Below are 17533 nucleotides of genomic sequence, written 5' to 3'. Positions count from 1 at the left end.
GTGACTCTTTGTCTATTGGAGAAGAAAACCTCCTTATTTGATGGTCCAAACACAAATAAATCACTACTCCTATACCTTGATGTTATCTAGTTTCCCTGTCTTTTATCACAAAATGATCAACATAGAACTCAAAAATCAATAACTGGTTTATTGTTAGCTGACTCACAGACAATAAATTCTTTTTAATTTCTGAAACTACCAAAACATTATCATGGTTGAGCTTGTTGTTATTAACCTTAATAGTAGCTGAACCAATATGAGTTATATCTAACTTATTTTCATTCCCAGCCATAATTTTTCAAGACCCTTATATCACTACAAGAAAAATGCTAATTAGCGACGGCAACTTGCGACGGATTTTTTTCATCGCAAATTTGCAATAGATTAGCGAGAGAAAACTATTTGTCGCTAACATTCGAAATATTTGCAAAATTAGCGACGAAAACATCTTCATCGCTAAATCCATTGCGAATCAGTGATGGATTAGCGACAACATTTTTTCGTCGCTAAAACACTACAAAAATGCTAATTAGCGACGGAATTAATGAAGGAATTTTTCAATTGTTAATCTGTCGCTAATTAGCGACAGAAAAATTCCCTCGCTAATTTTGTCGCTAATTTTCAATTTAAACCGTCCCACCTAAGGCATGGAATTTTCCCTCCCCTCGTTCAAAATTTTCCCTCCCTCCATTTCCCCCCCCCCGTTCGATTTAAATCGTCCCCACCTGAGGCGCTTCTCAGGATGCCAGAAGCCCCGTCCTTCCTCTGACGACGCGCAGTGGCCTCTCGCACCACAGAGGGCAGTTGGAAGAGGGCATTGAGCCGGCTGAACCACGGCGTGGGCAGGAGCAGGGTGGGCCGCTACTTCAAGCTCGAGGAGCACAGGTCCAGCTTCACCACCGAGATCAGAGTGGGGACGACCATGTTCCTCACCATGGCCTACATCCTCGCCATTAATGCCAGCATCCTTACCGACTCTGGCGGTCCCTGCTCCATCTCGGATTGCGTTCCGCTTTGCAGCGATCCCTTCATCCCCGTCTCCTCCTGCTCGGGCATCAACGACACCTCCATCCTCCGCGTCGTCGTCCAGCTCGATGCCTCCTAGAAGTTCTCCCCTGTCAACCCTGGCTACGCCGCCTGCCTTGACCGCTCCTCCTGGCGGTGCCCCTCGCCAGTCTCCACTGCCCGTCCCGTCTCTCCGTCGCTGGATCCCGTCTCCACTACGACCCCTTCTCCAGTCGTGACTGGCTCGTTGCGGAAGAGTGTCCTGACGCAGGAACGTGACGGTTCTGTGCAAAAAAAAATTGCTCCCTGTCGGAGAACGCACCGACAGAGAGCAATTTTTTTTTATTTTTTTTTAAAAGCAACAAATATTATCCATCTCTAATTTAAAATAGCAAAGGACTCGCGATGGATCATGTACGTCGTTAATCCATCACAAATTAGCGACGAAAGTAACGTCGGATAAGTTCTGGCACTACTTAGCATCGAAAAATTCACGATGAAAGTTATTCATCGCTAATCTGACGTTAATCTGTCTTAAAATTATTTAGCGTCGGATTAGCGGCAGATTTAGGTCGTCGTTAATCCACAGGTTTCTTGTAGTGTATCTAATGAGATTTTTGAGGTTACATGGATCAGTAGTTATGTGAGAGTTCGCACCCGTGTCAGAAAACCAAACCAAGCATGGTCCTGATTGTTGGAGATAGCCATTGCAGCAAGAACTTGTGAAACATCTCCTGCTTGATACATCTGGTTAAACCTGTGATAACATTTCAAAGCAGAATAATTTAATTTGAAACAAATTTGACAAACAATTTGATTCACAAACTACATTGACAACCACTGATGGTGAGTTGTTACGGGATCTGTCAGTCTACAGGAGACTTGTTGATTGACTGATATACCTGACCGTCACTTGCCCCGACTATGTATGCAGTTCACATGCTTAGTAGATTCATGCAGACACCGAGAAAACCACATTTAGAGGCAGCCTTAAGAGTGATCTTTGTCTGCTATGTTAGAGCTACACATCGGAGGATACTGTGACTCAGATAGGGTGGGTTGCTCAGAGACTCGAAAAGCAGCCACCGAGTATTGTATTTACTTGGAAGATAGTCCAGTTTTGGGAAAAGCAAAATGTTGTTTCACGATCCTCCACAGGGGTTGAGTACCGTGTAATGACTAATGCAACATGTGAGATAATCTAGCTGACTTATCTGCTTAAAGATCTTAAAGTAAATGTATCACTTTTTGCAGACCTTATGTGTGATAATCAGGCAACAATGCAATTGCTGCCAACCCTGTCTTTCAGGGGAAGACAAAACACATTGGCATTGATTGTCATCTTGTTCGAGAAAAATTACTCAAAGGGGTCATTAAAATGAAGTTCATCGAGTCGAAGGACCAGGTCGCTGACCTCTTTACAAAAGCTTTGGGTAAAGATCAGTTTTCATACTTGACGAGCAAACTGGGTGTTCTTGACCTTCACTCTCCAGTTTGAGGAGGAGTGTTGAGTTGTGTGGCTTAGATAATCTCTCATGATGATAGCCTCTCTCATTAGGATAGAGTCAAATGTTGTTACATTATATAGTATGCACGTCATATTTTTAGGAATTGTCTGTGTATTCCTTATCAAGAGCCAGTCCCAATACAGAGGCACTTGTGTATATGTACCAGATAGAGTTTTCCTAATGCACATCGAGAATTCTCTGCCTCTCACATTCTTGGCTCTCCACTTCACAATTAGCAAAACACAGACATAACAAAAGAGAGATATTGTTTTTTTTCTTGTCTAAATATTAGAAGATTCTTGATGAAAGAATTAAGTCTTGCAAACCATCGAGGTGGTATCCCATGTGGTAAGCAGGGTCTTGTGTCAAGCTGAAGGCCCATGATCAAATCCCTCTGCCACATGGGGCGGGGTGTTGTTCTAATCCTAGCTTGCCTATAAAAAAAATTTAAGTCCTGCAAAGTCAATGAGTCAACAAGTTTGATTGATTTATGGCTCTGAACTCTAAGCAACCTACATTGCTAGGTAAAGTTTATGTCAACCACCAACTCAACCATTTCAAGCCAGACTGATTTGGGGTAGGGATCTTTCAGCTAGAGCATAAAGTATAATACATTCAATTGCAGAATCATATTCTGTAAGTAGACCAAGGCAAATATTTTATGATTAAGAGTACTCGTGGAGCTTTGCTTTGTGGACATCAAAACAGGGTCATGGTCAAGGTGACATCTCTTAGCCTATAATGGGTAGTCTGAACCATAAAGTGATTTCGCCTTGTTATGAAAAAAGGGGTATGGGAGTTGGGTTTAACGTCGAGATGGAGTACAGTTTGAATCATCTCTGTGTTGCTGATGAGGCTGCCAAACGTAACTCTTGAAGCTTGCATAGGGATACCAAAACACAACAACAAAATGAGAATATGTGAAAAAATTATGAAAATTAAGCATCAATTATATAAAAATAAAATAAAAAGAAATAATAACGAAAAGTTATCTCATAAAAGGCAGTCCGTTGGTAAACGATCTTAATTCTAATAAGCTTCCTAATTTTGATAAGCCTCTCGAATGGGGAATCTTCGATCTCTGTCTATGGATCTATTATATTGACACATTTGAACTTCGAATTGAGTTTTGCTCTCAAATTGTGGTACCATTTTTTCTTCTTTTTTTAATCACGATGAAAGCCCACTGTTCCGGTTTAGATATTTTCATCACGATGAAAACCCACTGTTCGGGTTTAGATATCCTGTTACGGCCGAGAGGTGTTGTGTTAACCGTGGTTGTTTCAGTGTTTGCATTGTAAAAAGTTCACGAGTACTCTTCCCTGCCCACCAATGATAGTTTTCAAAGGAGATTCACATGATATTTACGGGAACCTTTTGACATTCTCATACAATATCTTATGAACCTATAAAAGTTTATAGTCGCATGATTTCAAACTCGTATAAATACTTGTATTTTTTTATTTTTTGACTCTCCTTGCTCATCGAGAGAACCCTAATTGTGTTTTATCCTCCAATTATTTATGATTCTTGGGTGATTTATATGAATGTCAACATGGCAGATCAAATCTTCGCAATGATTTTTACCATATTTGGGGGTTCACATAATAATTATGCAAATGTTGGGAGATCTGCACAAATGAAAACAAAAGGTTGTAGCTAGCTAGTGCAAATCTTCTCGAGTTTCATCTTTCGGAGGTTCACAACATATTTGTGCGAACATGAAGAGGTCTGGGGCAATATGTGGTGAATCTTTTCGATAATTTTGACCATATTCGGAGGTTCACAACATATTTGTGTGAACGTGAGAAGGCCTACACAAATATGTTGTAAATCTCCTATGTGATTTAGACCATATTTGATGGTTTGCAACATATTTAAGCGAACATGATGATGTCTGTGTAAATATGTTGTGAATCACCTTGATAATTTTAACCGTATTCAAAGGTTTATAACATATTTGTGTGAACATCAAGAGGTCTGCGCAGATATTATGCAAATCTCTTAAATGATTTTAATAGCATTCGAAGGTTTACAATATATTTATGCGCACTTGAGAAGGTCTGCACAAATATGTTGTGAATCTCCTAAGTGATTTTAACCATATTTAAAGGTTCACAACATATTTGTGTGAACGCCAAGAGATCTGCACAAATATATTATGAATCTCCTTTAGTTCTTTGTGATTTTTGGGTGATTTGAGTGAATGTCGACATGTCTGCACAATAATCATGTGAATCTTCTCACTGATTTTTATCATATTCAGAGGTTCACATGATAATTGTGAAAATATTGGAAGATCTACACAAATAAGAATAAAAGGTTATAGCAAGTGCAAATCTTCTCAGTGAGTCTCATCTTTCGGAGGTTCACAACATATTTGTGCGAACATGAAGAGCTATGTGCAAATATATTGCGAATCTTTTCGATAATTTTGACCATATTCAGATGTTCACAACAAAATTATGTGAACGTGAGAAGGCTTGCACAAATATGTTGTGAATCTCCTCAGTGATTTAGACCATATTTGAAGGTTTGCAACATATTTAAGCGAATGTGAAGAGGTTTACACAAATATGTTGTGAATCTCCTCGATAATTTTGACCATATTCGGAGGTTCACAACATATTTGTGTGAACGCCAAGAGGTCTATGCAAATATTATGCAAATCTCTTAAGTGATTTTAATAGCAGTCAGAGGTTCGCAATATATTTATGCGCACTTGAGGAAGTCTGCGCAAATATGTTGTTAATCGCCTGGGTGATTTTAACCATATTCGGAGGTTCACAACATATTTATGTGAACGTCAAGAGATCCACACAAATATATTGTAAATATCTTTAGTGATTTTAACTATATTCGAAGTTTCACAACATATCTGTGCAAACGTTACGAGGTCCAAACAAATATATTTGAAGGTTCACACTATATTGCAATATATTTGTGTGAATGTCAAGTAGTCCACACAAATATTTGTACAAACATCAAGAGGTTCGCAACATATTTTCCCAAACATCAGAAGGTTCACAATATATTTGTGTAAACGTCAAGAAGTATGCACAAATATGTTGTGAATGGTGAAATGGTCCTAAACAAGTCAATAATCAATAATTTTGGACATGGGAGAACTTTTGCATATTTATGGGTTGCGATAACGCACCATTTTTAGAGGACAGTATGACCATTTTTTGTTTTTTTATATTAGCTATACAGTTTTGTATTTTTTTGAGAAAAAACAGTTTTTTTTTAAAATATGGTAAGATTTTCCTTGGACTAGATTTGTGGCATTGGTTTCGATTAAGTTCAGGCTTGCTTCCACTTCCAATCAAGTTAAACAAGAGCTTGGGTGAGTGAATCGACGCTTTAAAATGGTTGTACCTGTCAAATCCAAGGAGGGACTAGCTTGGGTCAGATCGGCACAGTTTGCATGGGCTAACCCAAGTCAAGACGGAGACCGACCCATCCAAGGCTTGAGAACCGACTTTGGTCTGCTCAATCAAGTCTTGGCAGACCTAGCAATTCAACTCAACCGAGTCAACGTGTGACTCTGACGGACCCCGGACCCCACGGTTTGGTGGGGGCACAGTCCTTTTATTTCTCAGTAGGGATGTAAACGGTTCGGATTCAGATTGGATGTGGCCAGTACCATTTTGGACTAAGATGTTGGTTAAACGGATTCAAATTCGGATGGTGAAAATCTCATGCCAGATCCATTTTTTTACATGTAAATGGATTCGGATATCCATCAAATTTGGATAATTATCAAATTTGGTAGCTAAAATTCAAAACATATCCACATCCGATTGTAATGGGATATGGTTTTGGCATACCAAATGCAACTAAACGGAATCGAATTCGAATATCAGATAAAATCCGATTCATTGACATCACTATTTCTCAGTGGTCAGCAGTATCATAAAATCCCGTTCTTCAGAAAATCTCGCGATAAATTAAAATTTCCTTTTCTATGTAAAATCCTGGGAAAATATTGGTATATGAAAAGTAGGAAAATATAATAAGGTACTTTCCTGGTGTTAATATAAAGCTAAGGGAATACGATCTTCTTAAAATGGGCGATATTTAAAAATAACAAGTAGCTAGTTAATGTATTGGCCTCGCGATAATTTCAAGATATTGGCGATATTTGTCACGTAGGAAGCAGCCAATCAGGGCGTGACTGGGGCCTGGGGGGCCTTCGTCTCCCAAGAGAAAAGAATCCGATGACTGGCAGTTTGGACTAGAGAGAGAGAGAGAGAGAGTCATGGCGTGGTGTGTGGGGAGGTCCATGACTATGCCTGCAATCGACCTGAGAGGGTTGTGCCGGAAGTCACCTCTCGGCGTTGCTCGTTGCGCCGGCCTGTGCTGTATCTCCGTCGCCGGCGGCAAGTTCTTGGCCAAATCCCCATCTCAGAGGACCCCATTTGCTTCTCTTAGCACATCCGTAGCCAGCGGTTTGCCCCTCTCTCTCTCCACCCTTTTTTATCACATGGCTATGCGTTAGATGTTGATTATTCCCATTATTGTGAAATGGGTATGCGTTAGATGTTGATTATTTCCCTTATTGTGAAATGGGTATGCGTTCTTGATTATTCCCGTGGTTGTGAAATGGGTGTGCGTTAGTTCTTGATTATTCCCGTGATTGTGAAATGGGTATGCGTTGTTTTTGATTAATTTGGCCGTGCCATTGATTTTTGCTCATGGGGTGACCTTTTATATTAAAGCGTATATAAAGGGAAGTGCAATCGGCCTCTTGCTTGTTTCTATACATGGTTTTGGTACTTTTGGAGGAAATCATATAACAATCATCGTCAACGCCAACTATGATGGGGGATTTTCTGCTCCCAAATTTTCTAGGTTTTTGCTTGCCTTTGATTGAGGCTCATGGAAGGTGATACATGTTAGACGCTGCGGTTGAAGATCAATCTTTGGTTGCTACTTGCTAGCTTAAAATGTTGGATGGATTCTGTCTTAGTTACGGGAAAATCTAATGATTTGTGACCTTCGCGTCTCTCTCTCTCGTCTTTAGTTTTGAAAGGAGTTGTTCTGCATCATGCTAGTGTGACAGTTTCAAATTAGATATATTTTGGCAAAAAATTGTTCCCATATTGTGGTAATAAATTTTTCGTGCTGATCTTGCTGCCAGGTAAAAAGGAGGCTGTTCAAACAGAAAAGGCACCTGCAGCCCTTGGCCCATATTCTCAAGCGATCAAGGCTAATAACCTTCTTTTTGTATCTGGGGTCTTGGGACTTGTCCCTGAGGTTTGTTTGCACTTGTCCTCAATGGAGGCGAAAAATAAGTTACTATGTTATTATCATCTTTTAGCTGCATTAATGAGTTTAATACATGGGTGCAGACGGGGAAGTTTGTATCTGATAGCATTGAAGATCAAACAGAGCAGGTGAATCATTGCCAACAAACCCAATGATGGAAACCAATCTGTCAATTTTCTGATAACAGTTGATTTATGTGTGCTATCGCTGACCCCAATTGTTTTGGGATGAAGGCGTAGTTGTAGTTGTTGTTGTTGTTGTAGTTGATTTATGTGTGCTTTGATAATGTTTAGGCTACTGTTGGTTTAAACTTCTCCATTTCTAATGTGTGGGGAAACTTTTGTTTGATTCATGAAGAAGATGAAGCATGGGAAAAGCCTTGTTTCAAGATTGTTCCTATATCTACAGCTCCCAACAGAATAATACATTGTGAATCCTTACTGCATGCATTTCAGTGGCATCATTCTTGCATTAAACCACTTAGTGAAAATTCAGACTAAAGCATTTGTGTTCATTTTCATACTTTAGTAGTTGTATAAACTGGAATCAGGTATCTATTACTCTGTTTTTTCTTGCAAAAGAGAAGGGACAAAAAAGAAAGATTTGAAAAGTTTGTAAGTTTGATAGTGGATAAGGTGTGAAAAGTTTGTAGCATTCATTTACTAGAAATTATGGTTTTCTCCTGTTTGCTGGGTGCAGTTGGGACTATAACACAAAACATTCTAAATTTTTGCAGGTATTAAAGAATATGGGTGCAATATTAGAAGCAAGTGGCATCAACTATTCTTCTGTTGTTAAGACAACAATTATGTATGTTTATGCATAGGATGTTTGTTAATTAGATTCAGCAGGATAAAGCTCAAATTTTAACTTAGAATCATTTCCTTGGCAGGTTGGCTGATTTGAAGGACTTTAAGAAAGTTAATGAAATCTATGCAAGATGTGAGTATATATGGTGATATCAGATGTGCATTCTTTGATTACATTTTTTATATGTTATGGTTTGTATTACCGAACTTCATTTTCAAATGCATATAGCTTTCAGTTAGATGATGGATCAGTTTATGTAATTTCTGTATGCGTGAAATAAATACATGGAAGCTCTAGTATAAAGTAGTTTCCTCATTAAACTCTGACGTAGCTCTAGGGTGTGTTTGCTTGTCACAGAAAGTGGGAGCTTTCTGCGGAAACACATTGATGGGCATGTGTTTCTGTGGGGCCCATAGTGATAAAAAAAACATCGGGTCCCTTTCCGCGAGGAAAGGGAGCCCGAAATACACGCTGGGCCCCCCTTTTCAGCGGAAACGGTTTCGGTTTGGGGGGGGGGGGGGTCCAATTCCTTTTCAGCAGAAGCCGCAACACCTATGTCACATGGGTGCGGGTGCGACACGGGTGCGGCGCAATTTCAAAAAATTCGGACACGGGGACTCGGCTATATATATATATAACAATAAATTAACACATAAAGATTGTAAATTTTAAAAAAAAAATAAAAAAACAATTTTTAACAACACAAACTTACCAAAATATAACACATAAAGAAGCTTATGAGTGTGATAAACAACAAAACTTATCATAAATTTGCCTCATCGTCTGAATTTGAGGGAAGAACAGGATCGATGTAGTCCATGTTGAGAGTATGCAAATTATGTTCTCCCTCCAAGTCAAAATCTTCTGGATTTACATCCCAATTCTTGGATGGTCCACAATTGCATCAAAAAATGACTATAATAGTATCTAACTTAAAACTTTGAATACAAATATTTAAATACAAACTTTGAATACAAAGAAAAAAAAGTACTTATACTCTTCTTTGGTGCGGCGAGAAATTAATCGCAGATTAGAGTGAACATAAACCAAATCCTCTGCTCTTTTACTAGTGAGTTTGTTTCTTTTAATGTTGTGAATTTGAGCATATGTACTCCAATTTCTTTCACAACAAGATGATGTAGCAGGTTGGGATAACAACTTCATTGCAAGACGTTGCAGATTTGGTGTCTCTTATCCATATGTTGCCCACCAATTAAGGGGATTTTCCTCGTCCCTTGCCACGAGTGCTGCTAAAGAATCAAATATCCCAGTAGAAAACTTGTCAAACTCACTATTTACAACCTTAAACATGTGAGGATCATTAAAAAGTCTTCTCAAACATATCATTCTATTTTTTGATATCTCAGGATCTTCATTTGGAGAAACACGACCAACACCTGTTGTCAACCATTTTTTTGCGTAGTATTTTGGATTGAGAGAGTGCAACATGCAATGCAAAGGTGTATTGCTTTTATCTCATCTTCTCACTAAAACTGAATGTACATGATTGTAAAATTCTGAATCATCAAGTGCAATAACTTTCTTCTTATGTTTAAAAATGATACTTTGAACTTTTTCAATCATATTGTCCCACATTTCATAAATTCTATGAAGCATGGGTACATCTCTGTCAACATATCCCAAATAGGCTCTGTAAATTCAACAAAATATGTAATTTTATCCCACCAAAAATCATCACAGATGCATTTTTTGATAGCTTGAGCCTTGACATCATCTTCAGTACGATAAAAATCTCAATCTTGATCAGCCACCATCATCATCAATGCATTCTTGAGTTGCTTAATTATTTTCATCATAACAATAAGAGAAGCAAAACAAATTTCAGCAACTTTCAGTAACTTGAGATCAGAATGCCTATTAAATATAAAAGGGCATGATGATGGTTTACAACAAAATTTCTAATATTTCGAACATCATGCTCTATTTCCTCAATCCATAAGCACATTTCATGTGCATGTGCATCATCTTTTGATGGATTGCATATACTCTTAAGTGTCAAATTTAAACTGTGTGTTGCATAAGGAGTCCAAAAAATATGTGAATATATATCTTCACTTGCCAAATTCATTCCTGCACGACTGCAAACTAAAGCATTGTCAGTAATGATTTGCACCACACTTTCTTCACCCACTTCTTTTACCACTTCGACAAATAATCTCTTTAAATATTCAGCATCTTTATACTCTCTAGATGCATCAACAGTTTTCAAAAAGATTGGCCCATTAAGTGAGTAAGCAATGAAGTTTATCAGTGGTCGCCTTTGTATATCAGTCACCCATAAAAAACAATCGACACTCCATGTCGTTTCCATGCAAATTTTTGGGTCTCTAACAAGTCTTAAATTCTATTTTTTTCCTCTGCAAGAATGATTGTTCTTAGTTTTTCTGAACTAGGAGGCACATAACCACTCAAATTACAATTAGCCAAAGATGTAATCATATCTTTTCAGTATGAACTTCTAGCTACATTAAAAGGAATTGAGCTTGAGTAAAAGAATCGACCAATATTTTTATCAATTTCTACTCTTGCCATGTTTTTGAATGACGCTTGTATTTTTTTATTGCTTTCCATCTTTCTTTTTTTTAAAAGCTCTTCTTGTATATCACTAGCAATAGGAAAAGACAAATTAATCGAATCATTTCTGATCTTTGCAATTTTCTTCTTTTTAGCTTCCTCTTGTTCTTTCTTTAATTGCTTTAACATGTCTTTGTCAACCCCAGAACATGCCCTAATTCCTTAACCACGAATATGTAAAAGATGTGCTTTCACACGCGTATAAGAACCTGTGAAAACAGTCTTACATAGATTACAATGAAACTGCACATTCCCACCACCACCACTAGCTTTTAGCCCTTTTGCCACAAGCCTCCAAAGTGGTTGAGAATCTTCTATTTCAGGGTTAAAACTTGAACCAAATGTATTGACACTACTGCTAGAACTTGCCATTATATCTGAAAAGTGAAAACTGAAAAGAAAATAAGTAAATAAAATAGAATCTTCTAATTCAAGCCCCTGCTGAACCTTGCCGAGCCCCTCTTCTGCGAGCAGAGGGTGCAGGGAGGGGGGGGGGGGGCTGTCGAAAAATAAGAACGAGGCAGGGGCAGAGCCCGCTGCCTCGTTATTTTTTATGGTAGGGGTGCCCAGCAGGTGTAAGAAGGAGGAGTGGGGGAAGGAGGGGCCTCGACTGACAGGCTGAGTCGAGTCGAGCCTTGCCCCGCCGGACAGAAGGGAAACGAGGAGGGGCTCGGCTCGGCCTGTCAGTCGACCCCCCTCCTTCCCCCACTCCTCCTTCTTACACCTGCCGAACAAAATGGAAACGAGGAGAGGTCGAGCCCCTCCTCGTTTCCCTTCTGTCCGATGGGGCAAGGCTCGGCCTGTCAGCCGAGCCCCTCCTACCCCCACTCCTCCTTCTTACCCCTACCAGACAAATGGGAAACGAGGAGGGGCCGAGCCCCTCCTCTGTGAATCGGAGGCACAGGGACCCCTCTTCTGCGAGCAGAGGGTTCAGGGAAGGGGGGGGGCTGCCGAAAAATGAGAACGAGGCAGGGGCGGAGCACCCTGCCTCATTTTTTTTTTCCGACAGGGGGCGGAGGCAAGGGGCTCCACCACCTGTCAGAAACTATGGAAGGGGGAGCCTCCTGCCGGATGAAGAGGAGAGAGTGGGAATGGGGGGCATACCTGTTGACGGAGAAAAGGGGGAGACAATGGCTGGCATCGCCTGCGGCTACGGTCGTCAGAGTGGATCGCAGGTGTGAGGAAGCTGCAGGGGATGGGGGGAGGCAAAATCGACAGGGTAAGCCCCTCCCCCTGTCGTAAACCCCTTTTAGGGTTCGAAAGAAAATTTGGATCTAGGTCGGGTCCAGATCCAGACCCAACCCAGATCCAAAACATATTTTAAAAATGGACATTTTTGGACTCGGTCAACATTGACCGAGTCCAAATGAGGACAGAATTGGCCTCAACTCGTTGATCGAGTCCGACTTAACGTTGACCGAGTCTGGGTCGTATCCTAAGCCGCACCCGTGTCGGGGCGTGTCGACTCGGGTGCGGCATCTTCCTAGCCGAGTCCGTGTGACATAGCGCAGCACCCTCTTCCGTGAGAAGAAAATACACCCCTAGTGCTCAACTTGTGTTGTAAGAGTAGTTTGTTACTATCGGGTGTGCAGATCTGCATACGTTGAAGCAAATTCATAGAATTTATCTATTATTTAGTTTTAAATAGTGTGTTTGGTTCTTATCAATCCGATCACATCAATGTGTATGCATATGCTTTACATCTTGTATTGTCATCTTTGCAAATATGATTTAGTTTCACACATTAGAAAGGTTCTTATAAGTTAGATGGGAAGCTATCTACAAGCTCATGTTGCTTGCTACCAATTACAAGTATGTTTATGTTTTTTTCTGTTGAAAGATACACTTGTTTGCTAACTTGAGAATTATGAGAGGCATGGCTAAATTATAATATCAAGCCTAGTTGGCCAAAAATCATGTCTTTGACATTAGTGTCATTCTATGTCACAAAGACACATTGACACGAGGGCACGTGACGCGGACTTGACATGCAAGTTTGATTTTCTTTTGAAAAACTGGACACGAGGATACGGAATTTTTGAATTTTTTAATAAATAAAAACTATATTTTTTGATACTTTAATATTAAAAATTGGGTTTTTATTGAAATAATACTTAAGATCATTAAAAATATTAAAATAATCTGTATGTGTCAATGTCCGTGCCCACGTGTCCACTCGTGTCATGGGAGACACACCACCAAAATGGCCTGTCCCTGTAACATAGGTGCCAGTGTAGGAGTTTTGTTTTGGTTAAGTGAACGAGTCTATTTAGACGGGCAGAAGAAAAATTTTCACCAAGTGCACCAGGAATTCAACATTAATAAAATAGCAGCTTAACCTAATTCCTATATGTCTATATATGGCCATAGAGCTGCGTGTCGTGATATGAGAACCCTCAATGAATTTGTACTGCTTTTCTCTATCCTATTGGGAGTCAATCCTTTCCTTTGTTCTTTAGGTTATGTAAAATACTATCAAAATCTAGACAGGTTGTCGACTGAAATGAACTTCCATTTGATAGTGTTGTATGACCAATGAACTGACGGTTCATCATTTAACATTGGAATTTCCTGGCGTTGAAGTGTTTGTTCTTGTCATAAGTCTAGATTTTTGGTAGCTTCTTGGTAGTGTATCTTAATTTGTTGTATTTTTTCGGACCTTGTTCACATGGTATTTTATTCATTTCCTGTTTATTTTATGACCATAGGCTTCTGTAATTGTGCGTGTGTGATGTACTTTGAGTGGTCTTTAATAAGAAGGGTAGAATCAACTGAAGCACTCGTAGGGGATTTAGAACAATAAATTCACTCAAATTGTTTCTGCCCTTTTCTTTCTATGTGCTTTTGCTATAAATATTCTCTCTCAACAGACCGTACTAGGAGCATTTGATAATCAGCAGTAGCAATTATAATAAGAAACAGTCAAAGATTTCTACTGCAGTTATGCAGCTTCAGCTTTGCATGAGAATGATCATGTAGGAAGATTATTTTCTCGAGTAGCTTATGGTTGTTCCTTGTGCTCTAGAATATCCTGGTGCTGCTTTGTCTTCAATCCTAGTTACTCGGTGTGCATTTTGTCTCGAACTCCTCTGACCCTCCTCTTCCACTTGTTATGAAAAAGAACACTGATGTCAACATGTTGATGGTTTCATGCATGCAGATTTTCTGTCACCTGCACCGGCCCGTTCAACATACCAGGTTGCTGCTCTGCCGATGGATGCTAGGATTGAGATTGAGTGCATTGCTGCCCTCTAGGAGTATGCTTTAAATTTGGGTTGCTTGTTCTATAAAACATGGTTCTAATAATTCTGTATGAACAAGCTAGCAATGTCTTGTTGAATTTTCACCTTCATTTATGGTACCTAGTGTTTAGATTTACCAATTCCAGTAATCATCACCTTTATACTGTTCATGTGAAAGCTTTGGATGGTTAAAACGGTCCCAGTCGTGCATGGTCTTGGTGGAAAAAAACTCCATGAGCGATTCAGAAGAATTAGCCCAAGGAGGTTTGCATAGTGGGGTTGGGCCTTGGCTGTCAGACGGGCAGCCATGGTTTGATTCTTGTGGGCATCACCCTGTGCAACCTGACGCCCAGCACAGGCCCTGGCGGCGAGGGTCCTAGCCTCAGAGTTTTGTGCCTCTGGGATGACAACCGTAGGTATGGCAAGCTGAGCCAGCACGACCAGGTCTTCTTCGATCCCATATGTGGGTTCTTCGAGTAATAAATCGAAAAAAGTGCTTCAGAAGAATTGGTTTGAAAGACATTATTGCAACAAGTAGGTGATCTTTTTCAGGAACTCTTTTAGCTATTTGATCTTTTATTATGATCATTATTATTATATTATTTTTTAGTAAATTATAAAAACTGCCCAATTTATTAGCTATTGACAGAATGACTTTCAACTTTTTGGTTATTATGTGTAACTGTTGTCAAAGCCTGGAGAGATCAAAACAAAAAAGAAATATGAAAAATAGCTGTTTCCAGAGTAACAAAAATTTCGGGCACTGGAGTTGTAAAAGAAAATAAAGTGAAATTGAACTTTCGCTTTCACCTTCAGGAGATTTTATGTCAATGATAGCAATGGCAGTGCCTGTTTCTTTAATTATACCATCAGTGGCAATGTGGGCAAAGTATGTGTCTTTGACTTTACAATCAGTAACTTGTCGCTAAGCTGCAGAATTAGCACCTTCTTTCTCCTTGCATTTATCATCAGGAGCTTCACTTTCAGGGAAACATTAGGAATCTCTGTTTCTGCATCTGCAACATTTAAGATGCATGTTTTAGTGATTAGCCACTTAAATATTTTCCTGCTCACGTCCAAAAGGACCTCACAACAAATAGTTGCCATAACAAGGGGATGGAAAAGCAGAAATAATCTCACTAAAAACGTACTTACCAGGGTAACCGTCTTCACAGTCATGTGGGTCATTCCCTTCCTACCAAGCAGTTATGCAATACCAACCTTCACGTCACCAAATTCTCCATCTATTATAGGCTCCTCATAAAAGACAACCTCCTGCAAGCAGCCAAGTCCATCCATTTGTAAGCTTGACATGGTAACAGAAATCTAACTTTACATGAATTAGCAGTGGTAAGACCATAAATTTTTCAGAAAAACTTTTGCATGAACATAATTTATAGGATTAAGATCGAAATGCTTTGGAAAGATTTTTTTCTTTTCCCTTTTTTGAAATGATGTCTAGAAGCAACAAATACGGAGAAAGGTAACTGACTAGACAAGAGCTTTAATGTAAGTGGCTGATACACAATGAGCTGACCCAGGCAAGGGCTTTAATATTCACAATATATGCGCGTGGCTGATACATAATTAGCTTAGGCAAGGTCTTAATATTCATCCCATACGTATGTGTTATGCGTGTCTATTCATGTGTGTACTCACATACATGGATGCACATACGTATGGGATGAATATATATATATATATATATATATATATATATATATATATATATATATAGGTTAATACCCAATAGGGTAGCCCATTAAGGACACATTTTTTTTTATACTTTTTCATTTCTCCTTTTCATAGAGGTGATTTGGTAAATGACCAAATAGAGATGTTGGGAGCTCCCAACAGCTCTATTTCCATTGAGCCTCCTTGCATATAAAGGGGATCTCCCCCTCTCAAGGTATGCTTGCCTCAAACACATATCCTCAATAAAGATTTATATTTTTATGTGTTTTTTGTCCATTTGAGGTTTTGTGTTCTTGTATTTGACCCATAAGTGGTCTTAGTACTCTTTGATTTGAGAGCAGGTTGTATGTTCCCCCGGAACACCGGGGTGCGTGTTCGGGGTCCGAATGAGCACCATTTTGGCGCTCATTCGGCTGTTCGGGTGTGTACGGAGGAATATCATGGGTCCCAAGATATTTTTCCATACACAAAAGCCGAATGAGCGCCAGCGTGACGCTCATTCGGACCCCCAAGAAGGGCCTCAAATACAAGAAACATTACATGAGATTCATTTTTCAATACTCCCCCTCAAACTTGGAATGATGCTAGATGAATCATTCCAAGTTTGGAGAGGAATGTCTTGAAATGCGTTAATGAAAGGCTCTTGGTAAATCCATCGAAAAATTTATTATTACAACCAACATGTTCAAGCAAAATAATTCCATCTTCATATGCTTTCCAAGTAAAGTGACAATCTATTTCAATATGCATGGTTCTCTAATGAAACTTTGGATTCTTGGCAGTATGAATAACACTCATATTGTCATAGTACAATATAGTTTTCCCACATATTGAAATATCAAGTTTTCCTAGAAGCCATCTAATCCATGTAATCTCTGTTGTATCTTGAATCATTGCTCTATACTTTATCTCAGCTGTAGATAAAGCAACTCTTCATTGTTTTCTACTCTTTCAAGAGATTAATGAAGATTCAAGAAAAACACATAATCCTAAAACGAAGAGACAATCCTTAGTAGAACCTTCAAAATCAGCATCTTAGTATGTAATGCCCCAAAATTTTAACCCAAATTTTTAGAGATTTTTTTTTGTAACAACGAAAACAACAATTTCATTGAGTTAAACAGTCAGGCACATTACAGGAATGATCAAGCAACAACATTTATTTTATTCTAAATAAATAATGACATCAGAGTTTTCAAGTAACAGAAATTCTAATACATTGAAATTTAATCTGAGATATCCCGGGAACACAATAAATCAAACATCTCGACCAGCACTTCATCCCGCAATCGCTCATAATACTCTACTCATCACTTAAAAAATAGTAAGATAATTAGAATTAGACTACAACTACCTAAGTAGGTAAATATTATCAATTTAACAAATATACTAAGTAATAAGTATGCA

The 17533-nt window shown here is 39.0% G+C and overlaps 1 protein-coding gene across 1 annotated transcript; it reads left to right on the top strand.

Moving 5' to 3' along the window:
- The first annotated feature begins 6714 nt into the window (after positions 1 to 6714).
- LOC149844600 (reactive Intermediate Deaminase A, chloroplastic-like) lies at positions 6715 to 14598 on the top strand. Its single transcript, XM_089994915.1, has 6 exons — positions 6715 to 6964; positions 7657 to 7772; positions 7868 to 7912; positions 8521 to 8594; positions 8677 to 8726; positions 14350 to 14598. Exons 1-6 carry the CDS (start codon positions 6775 to 6777, stop codon positions 14442 to 14444), a joined length of 570 nt encoding a protein of 189 aa, XP_089851041.1. The 5' UTR covers positions 6715 to 6774; the 3' UTR covers positions 14445 to 14598.
- The last annotated feature ends 2935 nt before the right edge of the window (positions 14599 to 17533 follow it).

This window comes from Nuphar pumila, chromosome 2 (assembly GCF_984573655.1).
Source record: "Nuphar pumila chromosome 2, dmNupPumi1.hap1.1, whole genome shotgun sequence".
In the NCBI taxonomy this organism is placed as follows: Eukaryota; Viridiplantae; Streptophyta; class Magnoliopsida; order Nymphaeales; family Nymphaeaceae; genus Nuphar; species Nuphar pumila.
The sequence above is the reverse complement of the archived record's forward strand: the minus strand, read 5'-3'. Positions and strand labels throughout refer to the sequence as shown.

Excerpts from the sequence above, each read along its gene's own strand:
- LOC149844600 (XM_089994915.1), top strand. The coding sequence starts at position 6,775 with ATGGCGTGGTGTGTGGGGAGGTCCATGACTATGCCTGCAATCGACCTG. Across the intron at positions 7,773-7,867 it reads TCTTGGGACTTGTCCCTGAG|ACGGGGAAGTTTGTATCTGA; the intron begins GTTTGTTTGCAC and ends ACATGGGTGCAG. Across the intron at positions 8,595-8,676 it reads GTTGTTAAGACAACAATTAT|GTTGGCTGATTTGAAGGACT; the intron begins GTATGTTTATGC and ends TTTCCTTGGCAG.